The sequence below is a fragment of the Ictidomys tridecemlineatus genome, chromosome 3, assembly GCF_052094955.1.
Source record: "Ictidomys tridecemlineatus isolate mIctTri1 chromosome 3, mIctTri1.hap1, whole genome shotgun sequence".
Taxonomy (NCBI): domain Eukaryota; kingdom Metazoa; phylum Chordata; class Mammalia; order Rodentia; family Sciuridae; genus Ictidomys; species Ictidomys tridecemlineatus.
This window is the reverse complement of record NC_135479.1, coordinates 45,207,962-45,225,467: the sequence shown is the minus strand read 5'-3', so window position 1 is coordinate 45,225,467 and position 17,506 is coordinate 45,207,962. Positions and strand designations below refer to the sequence as shown.

Here is a 17,506-nt window from a genome sequence, read left to right as displayed (position 1 = left end):
AGACATAAAATAGCAATAAGAGCTAGAGGGACTAAAATTGCAGAGAGGGACAACTTCTTCCTAGGTGATCATTTTTTAGCATTTTCTTTCCTGGGATAATTTCAGGCCAAGATCAGGCTGGACCCTAACAGAGGAACTGTCCTGGAGGAAACGGAAGCCAAAAGACTCTATCTCAAAAAATAAAAAGAACTGGGGGATAGCTCAGTGATAGAGCACCTCTAGGTTCAGTCTTTAGTATCCCAAAAAAACAAAACAAAAAACCTATATGTGCAAATGTACACAAAAGTGACCAATAATTAATCAGAAGAAAAATAAATAAGTATTAGAAACAGACCAACCCACATATAGGAGTTTGTAAGCAGGAATTTAAAATAACTATAATTAATATAGTTAAGAAAATAGAAGTCCATCTACAACTAAAAAAATTTTAAAAAGAAAATAGAGGAAAAAATGGACAAAGTAGACAAAAAAAGATGTAATTCAATGAAATATTGGAATCCATAGAAAGAACAACAAGCCAGACATTGTGGCACACACCTCCAATCCCAACTACTCAGGAGGATCACTGGAACTCAAAAGAGTTCAAGGCCAGCCTGGGCAACATAGTTAGATCCTCATCTCAAAACAACAATAAAAGATTCAGATGTACTTCTAGAACTGAAAAATACTCATTTTAATTTGAACACTTCTGATTATTAGTGAAATAATGCTATTTTTATGACATAACCCATTTGTATTACTTCTGTGAATTGGTTATTTGTGTTCTTTGCCCATATTTCAATAGGTCATCTTTCTCTTATAAATGTATAGATCTTCATAAATCTGGTATATGATTATTTGCTATATTTGTTGTTAATTTTCCTCCTAGTCTGTTTTATCTTTTAGCCCTTTTTATTGTGTCTCACCGTACAGTCAGCTCTCCATAACCATGGGTCCTGTATCCATGGATTCACCAAACTTGGATGGAAAACATTTGAGGGGATCCCCAGAAAGTCCCAAAAAGCAAAACTCGAATTGCGCCAAAAACTATACTTAATCCACACAAATGACATGATGTATGGCAAACCCTGCTGTAGCTTCCTGCCATTTCACAAAATCAAATCTCAATCTCTCTCCAGCACTCAGTATTTGAGCATTGTTTGCTGCGTGTCTGGGCATCTTGCTCATGTAATATGTAATTAGGCCTATGGTGTTTATCAGTCCTAAGATGTACAGAATTCTTTTTTCTTATCATAGTTCCCTAAAGCATATAGTGTAACAGCTATTTATAGAGCTCTTATGCTGTTAGATATTGTAAGTAATCTAGAGATGATTTAAAGCATAAGGAAGGATGTGCATAGTTATATGCAAATACTACATCATTTGATATAAGATACTTGAGCACCTGCAGATTTTATTATCTGCAGGGGCCCTGGAACCAATGCCCCTCAGGAAGCAAGGGATGACAATATATAAATTATGTGTATTTGTTTTAGCGTTTATAGCTGGCATTTTTTTATAACTTTTTTTTTTTTTTAGTTGTAATTGGACACAACACTTTTATTTCACTTGCTTATTTTCGTATGTGGTGCTGAGGATCAAACCCGGGGTCTCACGCGCGAGAGGCAAGTGCTCTACTGCTGAGTCACAACCCCAGCCCCCTTTATAACTTTTATATTATGTGTCTTGCTTAGTTAGGGTGGTCTACTTTTCCCCAAAATTACAAAGCTACTGGATTTTCTCCTAATTTTTTTGGTAGTTTTATGCCTTTTTTTTTTGGCCATACTTGGGATGGAACCTAGGGGTGCTCATCCCTTTCTTTTCTTTGTTTTTTTTTCTTTTTTTTTGAGAGAGAGGCCGGGGCCTGCAAGTTGCCCAGCTGGCCTCAAACTTGTGATCCTCCTGCCTCAGCCTCCTGAGTCACTGGAATTATAGGCATACACCACTACAAGCAGTTTATGCGTTACTTTAAAAAAAAATTTTTTTTTTTTTTTTTAGTTGTACATGGACAGTGCCTCACAAGTGCTAGGCAAGCGCTCTACCACTGAGCCACAACCCCAGCCCCTATGCTTTATTTATTTAGTTAGTTATAGTTGTAGATGGACACAATATCTTTATCTTTGTTTATTTATTTTTAGGTGGTGCTGAGGATCAAACCCAATGCCTCATGCTTGCAAGGCAATGTTCTACCACTGAGCTACAACCTCAGCCCACCCCTATGCTTTCTTTTAACTCTGTAATCCATCTGCAGCTTTGTAGAGATATAATTGAAAAATAAAAGTTATTATATATTTAAGGTATACAATATGAAATTATGATTCATGTACATATCTGTATGACGTGAAGGAATATTCTAACTCCCCCCCCATAAACAGTTTTTCCACAGCATTTATTGAATGGTCCAACCTTTCCCCAATGCTTCAAAATGCCGTACTTATTGAATCATTATTATATTTCTACTTACCATAACCAAAGGGTTTTAATTACCATGACTTTACAGTATCATTTCAGGACTCTGTTCAGTTTCAAGTAACCGAAACTCAGCTCAAATTATGAAACTGATAGCTATGAAACTAGGGTGTGCAAAAGCAAATCTATTTTCAGACGGTTGTTATCCAGAGGCTCAGAGGATTTCATCAGACTCCGTATTTTTTCATCTCAGACTCTGCATCTGGTGGATGCTGTAACTATTTGCAGCCTTGGACACACCCTGATTGCTAAATAGCTCCAAGGAAAGAGGCCATCTTTCTGGCATATTTCAGCAAAAGTTCTGAGTTGAGCTCAGAGTAACCTAACTGATCATATGCAATAACATTCACATTCCTTCAAATACAGATGTGTGGTTCCCTTCAATTTCCAGACCCTATTGTGATGTTGAGGTCAATCCTACTTCAACCCAAGGAATGATTTGTCCACTGAGATTTGCCAGAGGTAGGAGGAAGAGCCACTCAAAAGCAGGGAACTTTGTAGTATAAATGTGACTTAGCTATCTGTTAAGCCAAGTTTCCCCACATATATACATAGTCATTGTGCTTTTCTAAGAATATCTTGACTATGGTATATGCATTTCCCCCATGTGAACTTTAGAATTGGTTTATCAAATTCCATAAAAAATGTCGTTGGGTTTTTGATTGGGATTGTGTTGAATTTATAGATTCATTTAGGGAGACCTGACATGTTTACAATATTAAATTTCTTCATCCAAGTAAAGAGTTGTCTTGCCATTTATTTAGGTTTTCTTTTATGTGCTTAAGTAAAGTTTTATAGTTTTCTTTATATAGTATCTTAGAGCTGGCCACCCAACTGTATTTTCATGTTACTTCACCATTATTATTCTAATCCACTTGGAATATTTAGATTGAGTAATTATATCTGTAAATAGTTATCCTCCTTTTCAATATTTGTACCTCTTATTTTACTTTTTAATTTCATAGTTTTAGTTCAACCTTTAGTACAATGTTGAATAGTTATAGCCATTTAGGACATTTACCATTGATTTGTGGTATATACCATTTAAGGAATACCATTCAGTTTAAGGAAGTTGCCCTATATTCTTCTTCTTTTTTTATGGGGTGTGGTACTAGGGATTGAACTCAAGGGAATTTCATCACTGAGCCACATCCCCAGCCCTATTTTGTATTTTTTTTTTAGATAGGGTCTCACTGAGTTGCTTAGCGCTTCTCTTTTGCTAAGGCTGGCTTTGAACTCTCAATCCTCCTGCCTCAGCCTCCTGAGACACTGGGTTTACAGGTCTGCACCACCATGCCAGGCGCCCTATATTCTTTTGGGTGTGTGTGTGTGGGGGGTGTTACTGGGGATCGAACACAGGATGCTCTATCATTAAGTTATACCCCAGCCCTTTTTTATTTTTAGTAAAAATAAATGAATAAAAATTTAAGTTGCTGAGCCTGACTTTGAACTTGAGATTATGGGTGAGAGCCACATCGCCTGGCCGTTTTTTATTTTGTTGTTGTTGTTGTTGTTTTGTAATTTTGAGACAAGGTCTTGCTAAACAGGTATTACAGGCTTGTATCACTCCACCTAGCTTGTATAATAATATTCTTAACAAAAAAGTATTGAATCTGATTCTAATCATGAGGAAATAATGAGACTAAACCAGAATGTGGAACATTTTCCTAGTCTTGAGTCTTCAAAAATGTTACTCATTAAAAAGAATTGGCCAGACACTGTGGCACACACTTAAAATCCTAGCAACTCAGGAAACTGATGTTGGAGGATCACAAGTTCAAGACCAACCTCAGCAATTTAACAAGACCCTGTCTCAAAATAAAAGGGGGCGAGGGAGATGTGGCTCAGTGGTAGAGCAGGCCTGAATTGAATCCAAGTACCACTTAAAAAAAAAAAAATTCAATACTTCATTACAACCTTAATCCTGGATAGGGTTGACATGAGAAAAAGATATAAAGGACATTTTAAGAATAATAGGGAAGCAGGCACAGTGGCATACGCCTGTAATCCCAGCAACCCAGGATGCTGAGACAAAGAGGATTGCAAGTTCAAAGCCAGCCTCAGCAAGTAAGTGAGGCCCTCAGCAACTTAGCCAGACCCTGTCTCAAAATAAAGAATAAAAGGACTGGCGAGGGCTGGGCCTGTAGCTCAGTTGGTGAATGCTTGCCTTGCATGAATGAAGCACTGGGTTCCATTATTAGCACCGTATAAAAATAAACATTAAAATAAAGGCCTGCTGTCCATCTACAACTACAAAAATATTTTTTTAAAAAAGGCCTGGGGATGCAGTTTAGTGGGTTCAATCCCCAGTACCCCCCCCAAAAAAAAAGAAAAGAATAATAGGGAAAATATAAATTTAGATGATATTTGAATTTGTGGGGTTTTTTTTAGTGATAATGAAAATGTATTTATATAGCAGAATATCCTTTATCTTAGCAGAGGCCTGCAAATATTTAGAGGTGAAATTCAATAATGGCTATACTTTCAAATGGTTCAGAGGAAAACAATATGTTTACCTGGATGTGTGCCAGTTATTAAACTACTATTTCCAATCTCAAACTTCTGATTGAGTACTTCTGTACTCTATGACTGGGACTGAAATTTTCTGATTTGCCAACTGATTCCATAAGAGATTGCTTCTGTAGGGCTCCAGAGAAAGAAGTCAAGACTGGGGGAATAAGGTACTTGGTTCATCTGTATGAATCCACATGTAAAAGGATGAAACTGGACCTTTATTTTACACTATGTCTACACACACACATAAACTCAAATTGAATAAAGAAAATTTAAGTGCTAAAACAGTAAAACTCTTAAAAGAAAACATGAGAAAAAAAAATCTTCATGATATTGGACTTGACAATGATTCCTTGGATATGATACCAAAAACAATCTACAAGAGAAAAAAATAAATTAGACTTCATCAAAATTTATTTTTTGTGCATCAAAGGATTATCAAGAGAGTAAAAAGACACACAAAATGGGAGAAAATACTTGCAAATCACTTATCTGATAAGGGATCCAGAATACATAAAAATACATAAATACATAAATACTCCTACAACTTAACAACAGAAAATCCAGTTAAAAAATAGGCAAGGACTTGAGTTAAACTTGGTACCTGAAGAAAAGAATAAATTATTGCAGCTTAGTTTTTAATTATGCCAAAGAATAATTATAAAACATGAGTTTGTTATTATTTTAATCTAAAATTCAAAAAATATCTATGTTATACAAAAACAGTTTTGCTATTCTTGCTGTTTACCACAACCATTTCATCTGAACTAGGATTTTCAGGTTTAACCTAACTTAAAACAAAAACAAATAAGAATAGATTCTATAGTGAGCTAGGTATGGTGGCTCCTGCCTGTAATCCCAGCAACTCTGGAGACTGAGGCAGGAAGATTGCATATTTGTGTCCAGCCTGGGCAATTTAGCAAGACACTGTCTCAAAATAAAGAATTAAAGGTAATGGGGTGTGACTCAGTGGTAGAGTACTCCTGGGTTCAATCCACAGTATCAAAAAAAGGATATGCTCTATGAAGATATACATGGGAATATTATCCCCATATGTTCTGAACTGGAGTAAATTTAGGACAGGCAAACAAGCATACTTTTTTTATTAATTTTTTTTAGTTGTAGGTGGACACAATACCTTTATTGTGGTTATATGTGGTGCTGAGGATTGAACCCAGGGCCTTGTACGTGCTAGATGAGTATTCTACTGCTGAGCCACAACCCCAGCCCACAAGCATACCTTTTGAATTAAATCTTTCCTAATTTTTTTTGTGTTGTAATTTTGTCTATTATATTTAAATGTTAATTCACATTTAATAGTAACAATTTTTAACTTATACACAGCAAAGACAATTTTTTTAAAATATACTATATATATACATAGAAGCAGCATACCAAATCACAGTGTAAAAGGAGGTTTTTTTGTTTGTTTGTTTTGTTTTTGCAGTGCTGGGGATTAAACCCACAGCCTATTGCATGCCAGTCAAGTGCTCTACCATTGAGCTACACCCCTAGCCCATAGAAGGTATTTTTTATTATTGGTTCTTTTTTTTTTTTTAATATTTATTTGTTAGTATTTGGCGGATACAACATCTTAGTTTGTATGTGGTGCTGAGGATTGAACCCGGGCCGCACACATGCTAGGCGAGCGCGCTACCGCTTGAGCCACATCCCCAGCCCCTATTATTGGATCTTGAAAACAAAAATTTTAAAGCCATATATAAGCATTCTGTAGGTTTTTTTATTTTTTTGTAGTTGTACATGGACAGAATGCCTTTATTTTATTTGTTTATTTTTATATTCTGCTGCGGATTTAACCCAGTGCCTCATGCATGCTTGGCAAGCGATTTGCCACTAAGTTACAGCCCCTGCCCCATTCTTCCAAGAATTGCTTAAGAGAATTTTTATTTTTCATATCATCTTTGTTTCTACTTTTGTTATTCATATTTTACTCCATGGCATTATAGTTAAAGAGCGTAGTACAGGTTATTCTATACTGTTTCTCTTTATTGGAAAAAAGGATGTATTCTCTATTACTAATGTATGTGTGTATTTATACGTTAAATCAACTTTATTAATTCTGTTATGTAGAGTACTTATATACTTATTTTTTTGTTTCTGTTTTGTATTGGACACTCGGGATTGAACCCAAAGGCACTTTACCACTGAGCTACATCCCCAACACTTTTGTTTTTTCATTTTCTTTTTCTTTTCTTTTTTTTAAGACAGAATCTTACTACGTTGCTTAAGATCTCACTAAGTCTAAGTTGCTGAGGCTGCCCTTGAACTCTCAATTTTCCTGCCTCAGCCTCCCGATTCCTGAGATTACAGGCATGTGCCACGGCACTCAGCTTGTACACTTACTTTTAAAACTTTTAGAGTTTGAAATAATATCAGACTTGCCAAAATCATACAAAGAATCACTGTATTATAGCCTTTTTCCAGATGCCCCAGATATTAACAATTCATTACATGTACTTTATGATTCATATCCTGTCTCTCTCTCTGTCTCTCTTCCTCTCCTCGGCCATTAACAAGTATTTTCAACACAGTTTAAGTGAAGAATACTCTTTGGTACAAAGAAGCCATGTGTTATGTTATTCTCCACATCCAATCTTCTTTATGATATATGATCCAAAGAATGGTTCATTAATCAATAATATGAGATAAAGAATAAAACATTAGCATTATTTCAAGAAATCAGAAGAATACCATGAGATATTTTCCTCCATAACATGTACAGACTTGTATGCTCCAGTGTTCTCAGGCACACATTCTTGTTTCAAGTGTTATGGTTTGGAACTTCCCTTGAAATAACAAATTTCTGTTGTCCCCCCCCCCTTTCTCTCTCCTTCTTCACAAAGACCTGAGGATGAGATATTTTTAAAAAGACTTTCTAGAGACTACCTGGTGGAAAAGGACCCCAATGCTCCCCTTTTCTACAGAGAAAAAGGAAACAATAAATTCCAGGAGAAGGATTATACAGGAGCTGCAGTGCTGTACTCTAAGGTAAAATGCTCCCAGTCCAAAAATTCAACAGAGCATATTTCTGCAGAAGATAGAGGAGTATTACTAAATTTCTAGCCAGATATTTTTGTCTATAAATCATGCATTGGATTTGAAAAAAGTAAATTGATAGAATTCTGCTTTTGGTTGTATTCTGAAACAAAGGGTAGTTCATCTGTTCTGAATTTTTTTCTTTTTCCTTTTGTTTTGTGGTACTGGGCATGAAACCCAGGGCCTTGCACATGCTATGCAAGTTCTCTCTCATTGAGCCACATCTATGGCCCTTTTTATTTGTATTTATTTATCAATTTTTTAATATGAATTTTTTAGTTGTTGGTGGATCTTTATTTTACTCATTTATTTATGTATGGTGCTGAGAATTAAACCCGGTGCCTCATACATGCCAGGCAAGTGCTTTACCACTGTGCCACAACTCCGGCTCCTTATTTATTAATATTTTTGAGACAGCGTTTTGCTAAGTCGCCTAGCCTGGCCTTGAACTTGCAATCCTCCTGCCTCAGCCTCCCAAGTACCTGGGATTACTGGCATGCCTGCTCTGAATTTCATTAAGAAACTTCTGTTCATTTATTCCTTCAGACATATACTTAATATTCCTGACTTAGAGAACAACTAGGTTTTAAGTAGCCACAGTGTCAGCTCAGAACCAAAATGACTTAGATAAAGTTTGAAAGGAAAATGAGCTGATTTGCCACAGCCCAGTTAAACTCCATTTTATCGTTTGCAAGTATTTAAAATTATATTAACCATCACTGAGTAGATTTATGAGGAATCATGGCTTGTAACAATCTTACCCTTGTTGGCCTGCTTCCATGGTAGAAACTGGAATAAGATCTGGAGAGACTTTTTCAATAGTTTTGAAGAGATTTGTATGATCTTAAAGTAAGTATATATCAATCCCTTCCATCAGGTCTGTGATCTTATTTATTAAAAGAATGAGTATAAGCTGGGCATGGTAGCACACACCTGTAACCTCAGCTACTTGGGATGCTAAATTAGAAGAATCACAAGTTCCAGGCCAGCCTGGGCAACTTAGAGTACAAGGGACTGGAGGTATAGTTCAGTGGTAGAGGGCTTGCCTAGCATACATGAGACCCTGGGTTTGGTCCCCAGCACCCCCCATCCCAAAATGTGACTCGAAGGGTGTACCCTTATTCTGAATCTTTAACAGACCTATACTCAAAGTTTGGAATTAATTTTCCAAAAACTGTCAAACCTATAACAACAGCATCTGCAACTGATAAAAACCCTGCTTCGTAGTGTTATAACAAAGTATTTAACTTTACTGATTGCTGAAGGAGTAAAATCCATTAGAAATAATGATTTAATGATAAATGGCTTATAAGTTTTGTTTGTTTGCTTGTTTTTGGTTCCAGGGATTGAACCCAGGGGCTCTTAACCACTGAGCTACATCCCCAGTCCTGTTTTTGTATTTTATTTAGAGACAGGGTCTCACTGAGTTGCTAAGCACCTTGCTGTTGCTGAGGCTGGCTTTGAACTCATGATCATCTGTCTCAGCCTCCCAAGCTCTGGAATTACAGGCATGTGCCACTGTGCAGGCTGGCTTAATAGTTATTTAAAACTAATATAAGCCAGGCATGGTGGCGCACACCTGTAATCCCAGCGTCTTGGGAGACTGAGTCAGGAGGATCGTAAATTCAAAGCCAGCCTCAGCAATGGAGAGGCGCTTAGCAATTCAGTGAGATTCTGTCTCTAAATAAAATACAAAATAGGGCTGGGGATGTGGCTCAGTGGTCAAGTGACCCTTAGTTCAGTGCCCAGTACCAAAAAAAAAAAAAAGAGTTAATCTTGTCATAATCTTGTGCATCATAAATGTGATCATATGGAGGGCTGGGGATGTAGCTCAGCAGTAGAAGACTTACCTAGTGTGCATGGAACCCTGAATTTGATTCCCAGAACCACCACCAAAAAAAAGAAAAAAAAATCTGATCACCTGAAAAATTGTTGAAGGAAAAATAATAAAATAAAAAATTAAGTCAGAAAAAAAATTAAGTCAGATAAAAGATTAAGATTGTGCTGGATATGAAGGGAGATGAGCTTCCTATTTCCTAAAGCTAGTGTTTGGGTAATTATGGTGCCCTGCAATTTTCTAGAAAGCTACTATTTTCTTTCTTTTTAAAAATAATACTTGTTGTTTTTGTCTGTGAAAGTAATATATGTTACTTTGGAAAATATAGAGAAGTCTAAAGAGTAAAAAAATCTCATAACCAGTGATAGACACTGTTAACATCTTTGCTTATATCCATCCATCTAGACGGTTTTGCTCTGAAAATGTGTTTTCCTTTTACAAAATTGGGGTAATGCTGCACTTACTGTTTGGTAACCTGCTTTTTCCCCTCAACAATTTATTGTGTCCATTTTCTCGTATTATTAAATTTTCCACTAGAACATGATGTTTTACAGCTGGCTTAGTGTTACATTACAGAGAAGAAATGGACTTAATTTAGCATCTAATGTTGACATATGTTTGGTAAAATAGTGCTACAGTAAGCACCTTTCTATGTAAATATTTGTATACAACTAATTATTTTCTTAGGATAAATCTAAAGGATCAAAGGCAGTATATTTTTAAGGCCTTTGATACCTGATGCTGAATTGATCTCTTGGAGAGAACTAGCTGACATGCCTTCTAATAGAGCATGGAATGTTCATTTCATCTCCTAAGTAATACTGGCCATTATGGTTTTATTATTATATCTATTTATTTTTAATAGTGAATATGTTTGCATAGTTAGATTTTAAAAGTTCCGAGAATATACAGTGTAGTCTGCTTCTGCACCGTAGCCACCTCATTGCCCATCCCCATAAATTAACACTGTAACTATCATATTTCTCACACATATAAGTGAATAATCACAGTGGCAGGAGGACTATTTGAGTCCAAGTGTTCAAGACCAGTCTGGGCAACATAGTGAGACACTGTCTCTTAAAACAAAATTGATTTTTAATTAAATATAGGGTTAGGGTTAGGGTTAGGGCAGGGCCCTAACGGTGCATGCCTGTAATCCCAGTGACTCAGGAGGCTGAGGCAAGAGGATTACAAGTTCAAGGCTAGCCTCAGCAATTTAACAAGGCCCTAAGCAACTTAGTGAGACCCTGTCTCAAAATAAAAAATAAAAAGGACTGAGGCCTTATTTCAAAATGAAAAATAAAATAAAAGGGGCGGTGGTACACACCTATAATCTCAGACTTGGGAGGCCCAGGCAGGAGGATCTTCTCAAGTTCAAAGCCAACCTCAGCAATTTAGCAAGGCCTTAGGCAACTTAGGGAGACCCTGCCTCAAAATAAAAAGGTCTGGGGATGTGGCTCAGTGTTTAATTCCCCTGGGTTCAATCTGTGGTACAAAAAACAAACAAACCACAGACAGAAGTATAGCTCAGTGGTAAATCACATGACAAGCATGCACAATGCCCTGGGCTTGATCCCCAGCCCCACAAATAAATAAATAATATTCACTCCTACACTCCCAGTCTCATTTTACACAAATGATACCATTCTGTACAAACCATTCGACACCATATGTTTTGTATTTAACAGTAAGTTTGAAGATCATCCCACATCGGTAGGTAAAGAGCTTCTTCATTCTTTTTTAATAGCTACATGATAGTCCATTAAATGGATGTATCATAATTTATTTAACCAGTAGTCTGTAGATGATTATGAATGTTGCTTCCTATCTTTTGCTATCAAACAATTCTATGATGAGAAATTTTTCATATATTTTGTTTTATACATGTCTGTAAGATAAACTATCATATTTATAGAATCATTTCCTAGAAGAAGAATTGCTGGTCAATGGAGATTTTGTATGTATATATAATATGTATAATAAAGTATTGATATATATTGCTAAATTGCCCTCCATAGTCATCAGACCAATCTGCAGTGCCACTAGCAACTCAATGAGAATGCCTATTATCCCATTCCTTTGCCAACTCAACGTGCTGTTTTATTTATTTATTTATTTATTTATCTTTCTTTGCCAAACTGATATGTGACAAATGATATCTCAGAATGATTTTAATTTGCATTTTGTTATGAATCAGGTTGAGCATGTTCTCATATGTTTTAGAGCCATTTGTATTTCCCTAAAAGAACTGTCCATATCATTTGCATATTTTCTTATTGAAATATTGGTTGTCATCTTATTGATCTGTAGAAACTCTTGATAAAGCAATTAATTCTTGGGCTGGGGCTGTAGCTCAGTGGCAGAGTGCTTGCCTAGCATGTATGAGGCACTGGGTTCAATCCTCAGCACCACATAAAAATTAACAAATAAAATAAAGGCATACTGGGCCTGGGAATGTGGCTCAAACGGTGACACGCTCGCCTGGCATGTGCAAGGTGCTGGGTTCCATCCTCAGCACCACATTAAATAAAATAAAGATGTTGTGTCCACCAAAGACTGAAAAATAAATATTAAAAAATTCTCTCTCTCTCTCTCTCTCAAAAAAAAATTAAAAAATAAATAAAGGCATACTATCCATACACAACTACAAAAAACAAATTAAAAAGAAATTAACTCTTTGCCTGTAATATGACTTGTAAATTTTTTCCAGTCCAATGTTTGCTCTAGCGCGCGCTCGCGCTCTCTCTCTCTCTCTCTCTCTCTCTCTCTCTCTCTCTCTCTCTCTCTATATATATATATATATATATATATATATATATATGTTGTAGATGTACACAATACCTTTTTTTAATATTTATTTTTATGTAGTGCTGGAGATCAAACCTAGTACCTCACATGTGGTAAGCAAGTGCTCTACCACTGAGCTACAACCCTAGCCCTAATGTTTGCTTTTTGATACTGCTTGGGGTTTTTTGTTTGTTTGTTTTGTTTTTGTTTTTTGGTACCAAGGATTGAATGAAGGGGTGGAGTGCTTAACCACTGAGTCACATCCCCAGCTCTTTTTTATATTTTATTTTGAGACAGGGTCTCGCTGAGTTGCTGAGGCTGGCTTTGAATTTGCAATCCTCCTGCCTCAGCCTCTAGGGGTGCTGGGATTATCGGCATGCACCACTGCACCTGGCTCCTGTTACTGTTTTATGTGATCAAATTTATTAACCTTTTATGACTTCTGGGTTTAGACTATTCTTATAGTTTCCTCCAATGCTATTATAATTGCATTTTTTTATGTTAGGAGTTTGATCCATTGGAAGGCAGGAGGTGGCAGAGTGAGAGGGTAACTCAGTGATAGGACACGTGATAGGGCAGAGTGAGAGGGTAACTCAGTGATAGGACACTTGCATGTGTAAGGCCCTGGGTTTAATCCCCAGCGCCCCCCCCCACCAAAAAAGTTTAATCCATTTGTATTTCCTAGAGAAACACTTATCATACATTGAGTTAACTTTACTTTTTCTCAGAGGCTACCTACTTGTCCCAATACTTTCACTGAATAATCCCCATCTTTTCTCTAATCATTTGAGACTCCACCTTTGAGGTTATTATTCTTGCCAATTTGATGAGAGGGAGAAAAGTAAGCCTTTTTTGCTTTCGTTTTCATGTGTTTGGTAGTCCATATGTAAATTAGCTATTTGTTTTTCTTATTTAGTGAATTTCTATTTGCAACAATCACACTCTTTGTTTCTATTTGGTTGTTTGTTTATTTGTCGCTAGGGATCAAATCTAGAGCCATGCACATGTGAGGCAAGTACTGCACCGTTGAGCTGTAACCCAGTCCCACACACACCCTTTGTTAAATGCAGAATTTTGCTTGCAAATATTTTCCTCAGTTTTTTCATTTGCCTTTATTATTGTTTTCAGTTGAAGCTGTGTCTGATGCTGCTATCTTCAAAGTGTTGAATATTTATTTCTTCACTTGGTTTTCACAGCTTTGCTCTAAGGTAGTTAAAAATGAACTGAAGCAGCTGGAACACATAAAAACGTAGTGACTTTCCCAATTTCATTCAGTCTTTATTAGTAGAGCCCTTATTATCCAGAAAAAAAAATGTTCTTAGATATGCTAGTTTCCATTTATGCCTTTAACAATTCATTGTTTTGCAGGGAATTTCACATTCAAAGCCTAACACTGAGGACATTTCACTTTGCTATGCTAATCGTTCTGCAGCCCTCTTCCACCTGGGTCAGTATGAAGTGAGTATCAGGATGCCAGGAGCCTCATGCTTCACTGAAGATGGCCTCCTCTCGGCTTCTTCCTTATACATGAAATCCAGCTATGTTGCAACTCATTAATTGGGAGCACATTAATATCCAACCAAACTTGTCCTTTCTCCTGATTCATTTTACCTATCACACATGACCAGAAAATCTGTGGCACACTCCATAGGGCCATGGACTATAGCCAATAGGTCAGCTGTTCTTAGTGTCAAGCTCAGTTGTACAAAATGCATTGCTAATAATACCTCAGGTTCCAAGTGGGTCCCAAGTATTTGCTTGTTTATTTGTTTGTTTTAGATAAGTAAGGAGTGTTTAATAAAATTATCCCTGTAATAATATAGCTCACCCTAAATAAGCCACAAGAAAATAAAGGTACCCTGAGTACCTGTGAGTGCCTATGAGGTGAACTGTGAATGGCTTTCTTCTGATCCTTTAATTGTTGAGAATTGGTTCAGTGGGGTTTTTAAAACAGGAAGTGACCAAAATCAGATTTGTGCTTTAAAAAGTCACCTCTGGGACCTCTGAAGTTTATAATAGAAAGTCCTAAGTACAAGCTCTAAAGTACCATTTGGTATATCCATTTCAGAGTTCCACAGAAATTCTAGTTCTACCCTACAGTTAACAACTACTAGAGGGCTGGGGATGTGGCTCAAGTGGTAGCGCGCTCACCTGGCATGCGTGCGGCCCGGGTTCGATCCTCAGCACCACATACCAACAAAGATGTTGTGTCTGCCGAGAACTAAAAAAAATAAATAAATATTAAAAAAAAAAACTACTAGAATAGTCACATGTTCACACTTACTGCCATTCAGACTAAAAGAGAAGAGCAAGAATCTAACTGTAGATCCTAAGCAAGAAAGTCCTGGACTAATGAGGACAGTTATTTTTTTAAAATATTTTCTTAATTGTTGATGGACCTTTATTTTATTTATTTATATGTGGTGCTGAGAATTGAACCCAGTGCCTCACACATGCTAGGCAAGTGCTCTACTACTGAGCCACAACCCCAGCCCAAGGACAGTTATTAATAGAACTTGAAAAACATTTAACCCTTTATAACTTTTCTATATTGACTGTTTCTGTTTTTCTTTTTCTAATTACTATTTATTGAGAACATAGTATATTCCAGGCCCTTCTTTCAGCACTTTGGACATATTATTTTATTTCCTCATTAAAATAATCAAGTGAGATATTATCCCTGTTTTTCAGATGAGAAAACTAAGGCATTAAGAAATTATGTTATCTATGTAAGGTCATGTTTCTATCTGTGTCAGGTCATGCATTGTCAGTATTTGAACACAGGTTTGTTTGGTTCAAAACTGCCCTCTTAAATTCCCTATAATTCTGTGAGATATTTTCCCCCTTAGAAATAGAAACATTTAAGAGCCAGGTGTGAAGGTGTACACCTGTAATCCCAGCTCCTCCAGAGGCTGAGAGTGAGGAATCACAAATTCAAGACCAGCTTGAGTAATTTAGGAAAACCCTGTCTCAAAATAAAAAGGGCTGGAGATATGACTCAGTGATAGAATAGCCTGAATTCAATGCCCAGTACCACAAAGGATTAAAAAAAGAGCTCTTGGTTATAGTTGTTTCACTTTTTTATAATACATAACTTTCCTGTAAATTTTTGGAAGGATTTTCAGTTCACATTGAAGAGTAGAGACCAAGGATATCTTGGGATTTTCTTTCTGTTTTCAGTTGTGTCTTGAAGACATCATCAGAGCACAGACACATGGATATCCAGAAAGACTGCAACCTAAGATGAATTTGCGTAAGGCTGAATGCCTGGTGACTCTGGGGAAACTTCAGGAAGCAAGTCAAACAGTCAGTGATCTTGAAAGTGACTTTGCTGCCAAACAAACCCTAGCAGCTTCCTCCTTTCAAATTCTGCAGAAAAACCTTCATCGTCTAAAAAAGAAGGTACAAGAAAAGGAAAGTCTCCCAGAGACCTTCCCACCATCTCTAGCCAAAGCCTTTGAGGATATGGACCTAAAGGAAGAGAATGAACAAATTTCCAGTGCATCACCATCTGTCAGCTTATGCACAGACCCTTTAAAAGGCCGCTGTCTGATCGCCACAAAAGACATTCTCCCAGGAGAACTCCTGGTGAAGGAGGATGCTTTTGTGAGTGTCCTTATCCCAGGAGAAATGCCACATCACAGCCTAGAGAACAAGTGGGATACCAGAATTGCCATTGGGGACCTCTACTGTCACCGATGTCTGAAGCACACTTTGGCTACTGTTCCCTGTGATGGGTGCAGCTATGCCAAGTATTGCAGTCAAGAGTGTATGCAGCAGGCCTGGGAGTTCTACCACAGTGTAGAGTGTCCCCTGGGGGCGCTGCTTCTCACCCTGGGTGTCTTTTGCCACGTTGCCCTGAGGTTGACTCTTCTGACCAGATTTGAGGATGTTGGCAAAGTCACAAGTAAGCTTCGTGATGAAATTAGTAACAACATCTCTTTCCCTAAAAGCAAGAATCTGGTCAAGATGTTCAATTATGACCAGGAGGAAAATGAGGAAAATGACAAAGTAGTTAAGACCCCAATTCCCGGATGTGATATTAGTGGGAAGTATGAAAATAATTATAATGCTGTTTTCAACCTCTTGCCTCATACTGAAAACCATAGTCCAGAACACAAATTCCTTTGTGCTCTAAGTGTCTCTGCACTGTGCAAGGAACTCAAGGCAGCCAGCTCCCGGGTCCTTGCCACAGGTCTGAATTCCTCTAAGCTGAAAGCCACAGTGACTCCTGAATTGTGTGCAGATTTGAATATTTGGGGCGTGGCCATGCTGCGACACATGTTACAGCTGCAGTGTAATGCTCAGGCCATAACCACCCTACAGCACACAGGTAAGGCAGGAATCTCTTTTTTGGCCTTAATGTTGTTTTTGTAGCTGATGTTTGGCGGGGGGAGAACTATAAAGGAAAACAAACCTTCAAACAAATCAGTGACCTAGTGAGCAAACACAGCTATCTTGTCTTATCATTATTATGCCATAGAGAAGCTATGTGACTATAACAAATTATTTTATCCTACTGTGCTTCAGCCTTCCCATCTGTAAAATGCATAGTTCATCTAGCCTAACTACAGAGTTGTGTATGTACATGCACAAAAATCATTTAAAAAGTTAAAATGTGTGTTACTGAGATATTTTGATTTTAAAGGAAAACTCTCAAATAGTAATAACAAGTTTGTCAGAAGGATACACCCACAGAGAAAGCTAAATAGCAGGAAAGGCAAAAACAATAGTGAAGTGAGACTGCATAAGGATAGGGTCCAACCAAGAGCAGTGGAGAATGCCTATACTCCTTGTGACTCAGGAGGCTGAGGCAGGAGGATTGCAAATTTGAGGCTAGACTCAGCAATTTATTAATGACCC

The 17,506-nt window shown here is 37.2% G+C and overlaps 1 protein-coding gene and 1 long non-coding RNA gene across 13 annotated transcripts in view; one reads left to right on the top strand and one right to left on the bottom strand.

The window, feature by feature from the left end:
* Smyd4 (SET and MYND domain containing 4) overlaps positions 1–17,506 on the top strand; it is a 61,140-nt gene that overhangs the window by 4,289 nt on the left and 39,345 nt on the right. For 8 of the 12 annotated variants that reach the window (XR_013436254.1, XR_013436253.1, XR_013436252.1 and 5 more), the window contains exons 3-5: positions 7,827–7,971; positions 14,012–14,101; positions 15,824–16,976. Coding sequence is in view for 2 of the 12 variants with exons in the window: in XM_078042625.1 (XP_077898751.1) it covers positions 7,827–7,971; positions 14,012–14,101; positions 15,824–16,976 (1,388 nt within the window). In the remaining 10 variants the exon portion in view is untranslated. Of the gene's footprint in view, positions 1–6,409; positions 6,488–7,826; positions 7,972–14,011; positions 14,102–15,823; positions 16,977–17,506 lie in introns of all 12 variants that reach the window. The other 4 variants (XR_013436257.1, XR_013436255.1, XR_013436256.1 and 1 more) reach the window with 4 other exon arrangements.
* Positions 5,178–17,506, bottom strand: part of LOC144376139 (uncharacterized) — a 29,748-nt gene continuing 17,419 nt past the window's right edge. The window contains exons 2-3 of the long non-coding RNA XR_013436259.1: positions 14,795–14,864; positions 5,178–5,338 (exon numbers count right to left, since the gene is read on the bottom strand). This is a non-coding gene — a long non-coding RNA (uncharacterized LOC144376139). The remainder of the gene's footprint in view (positions 5,339–14,794; positions 14,865–17,506) is intronic.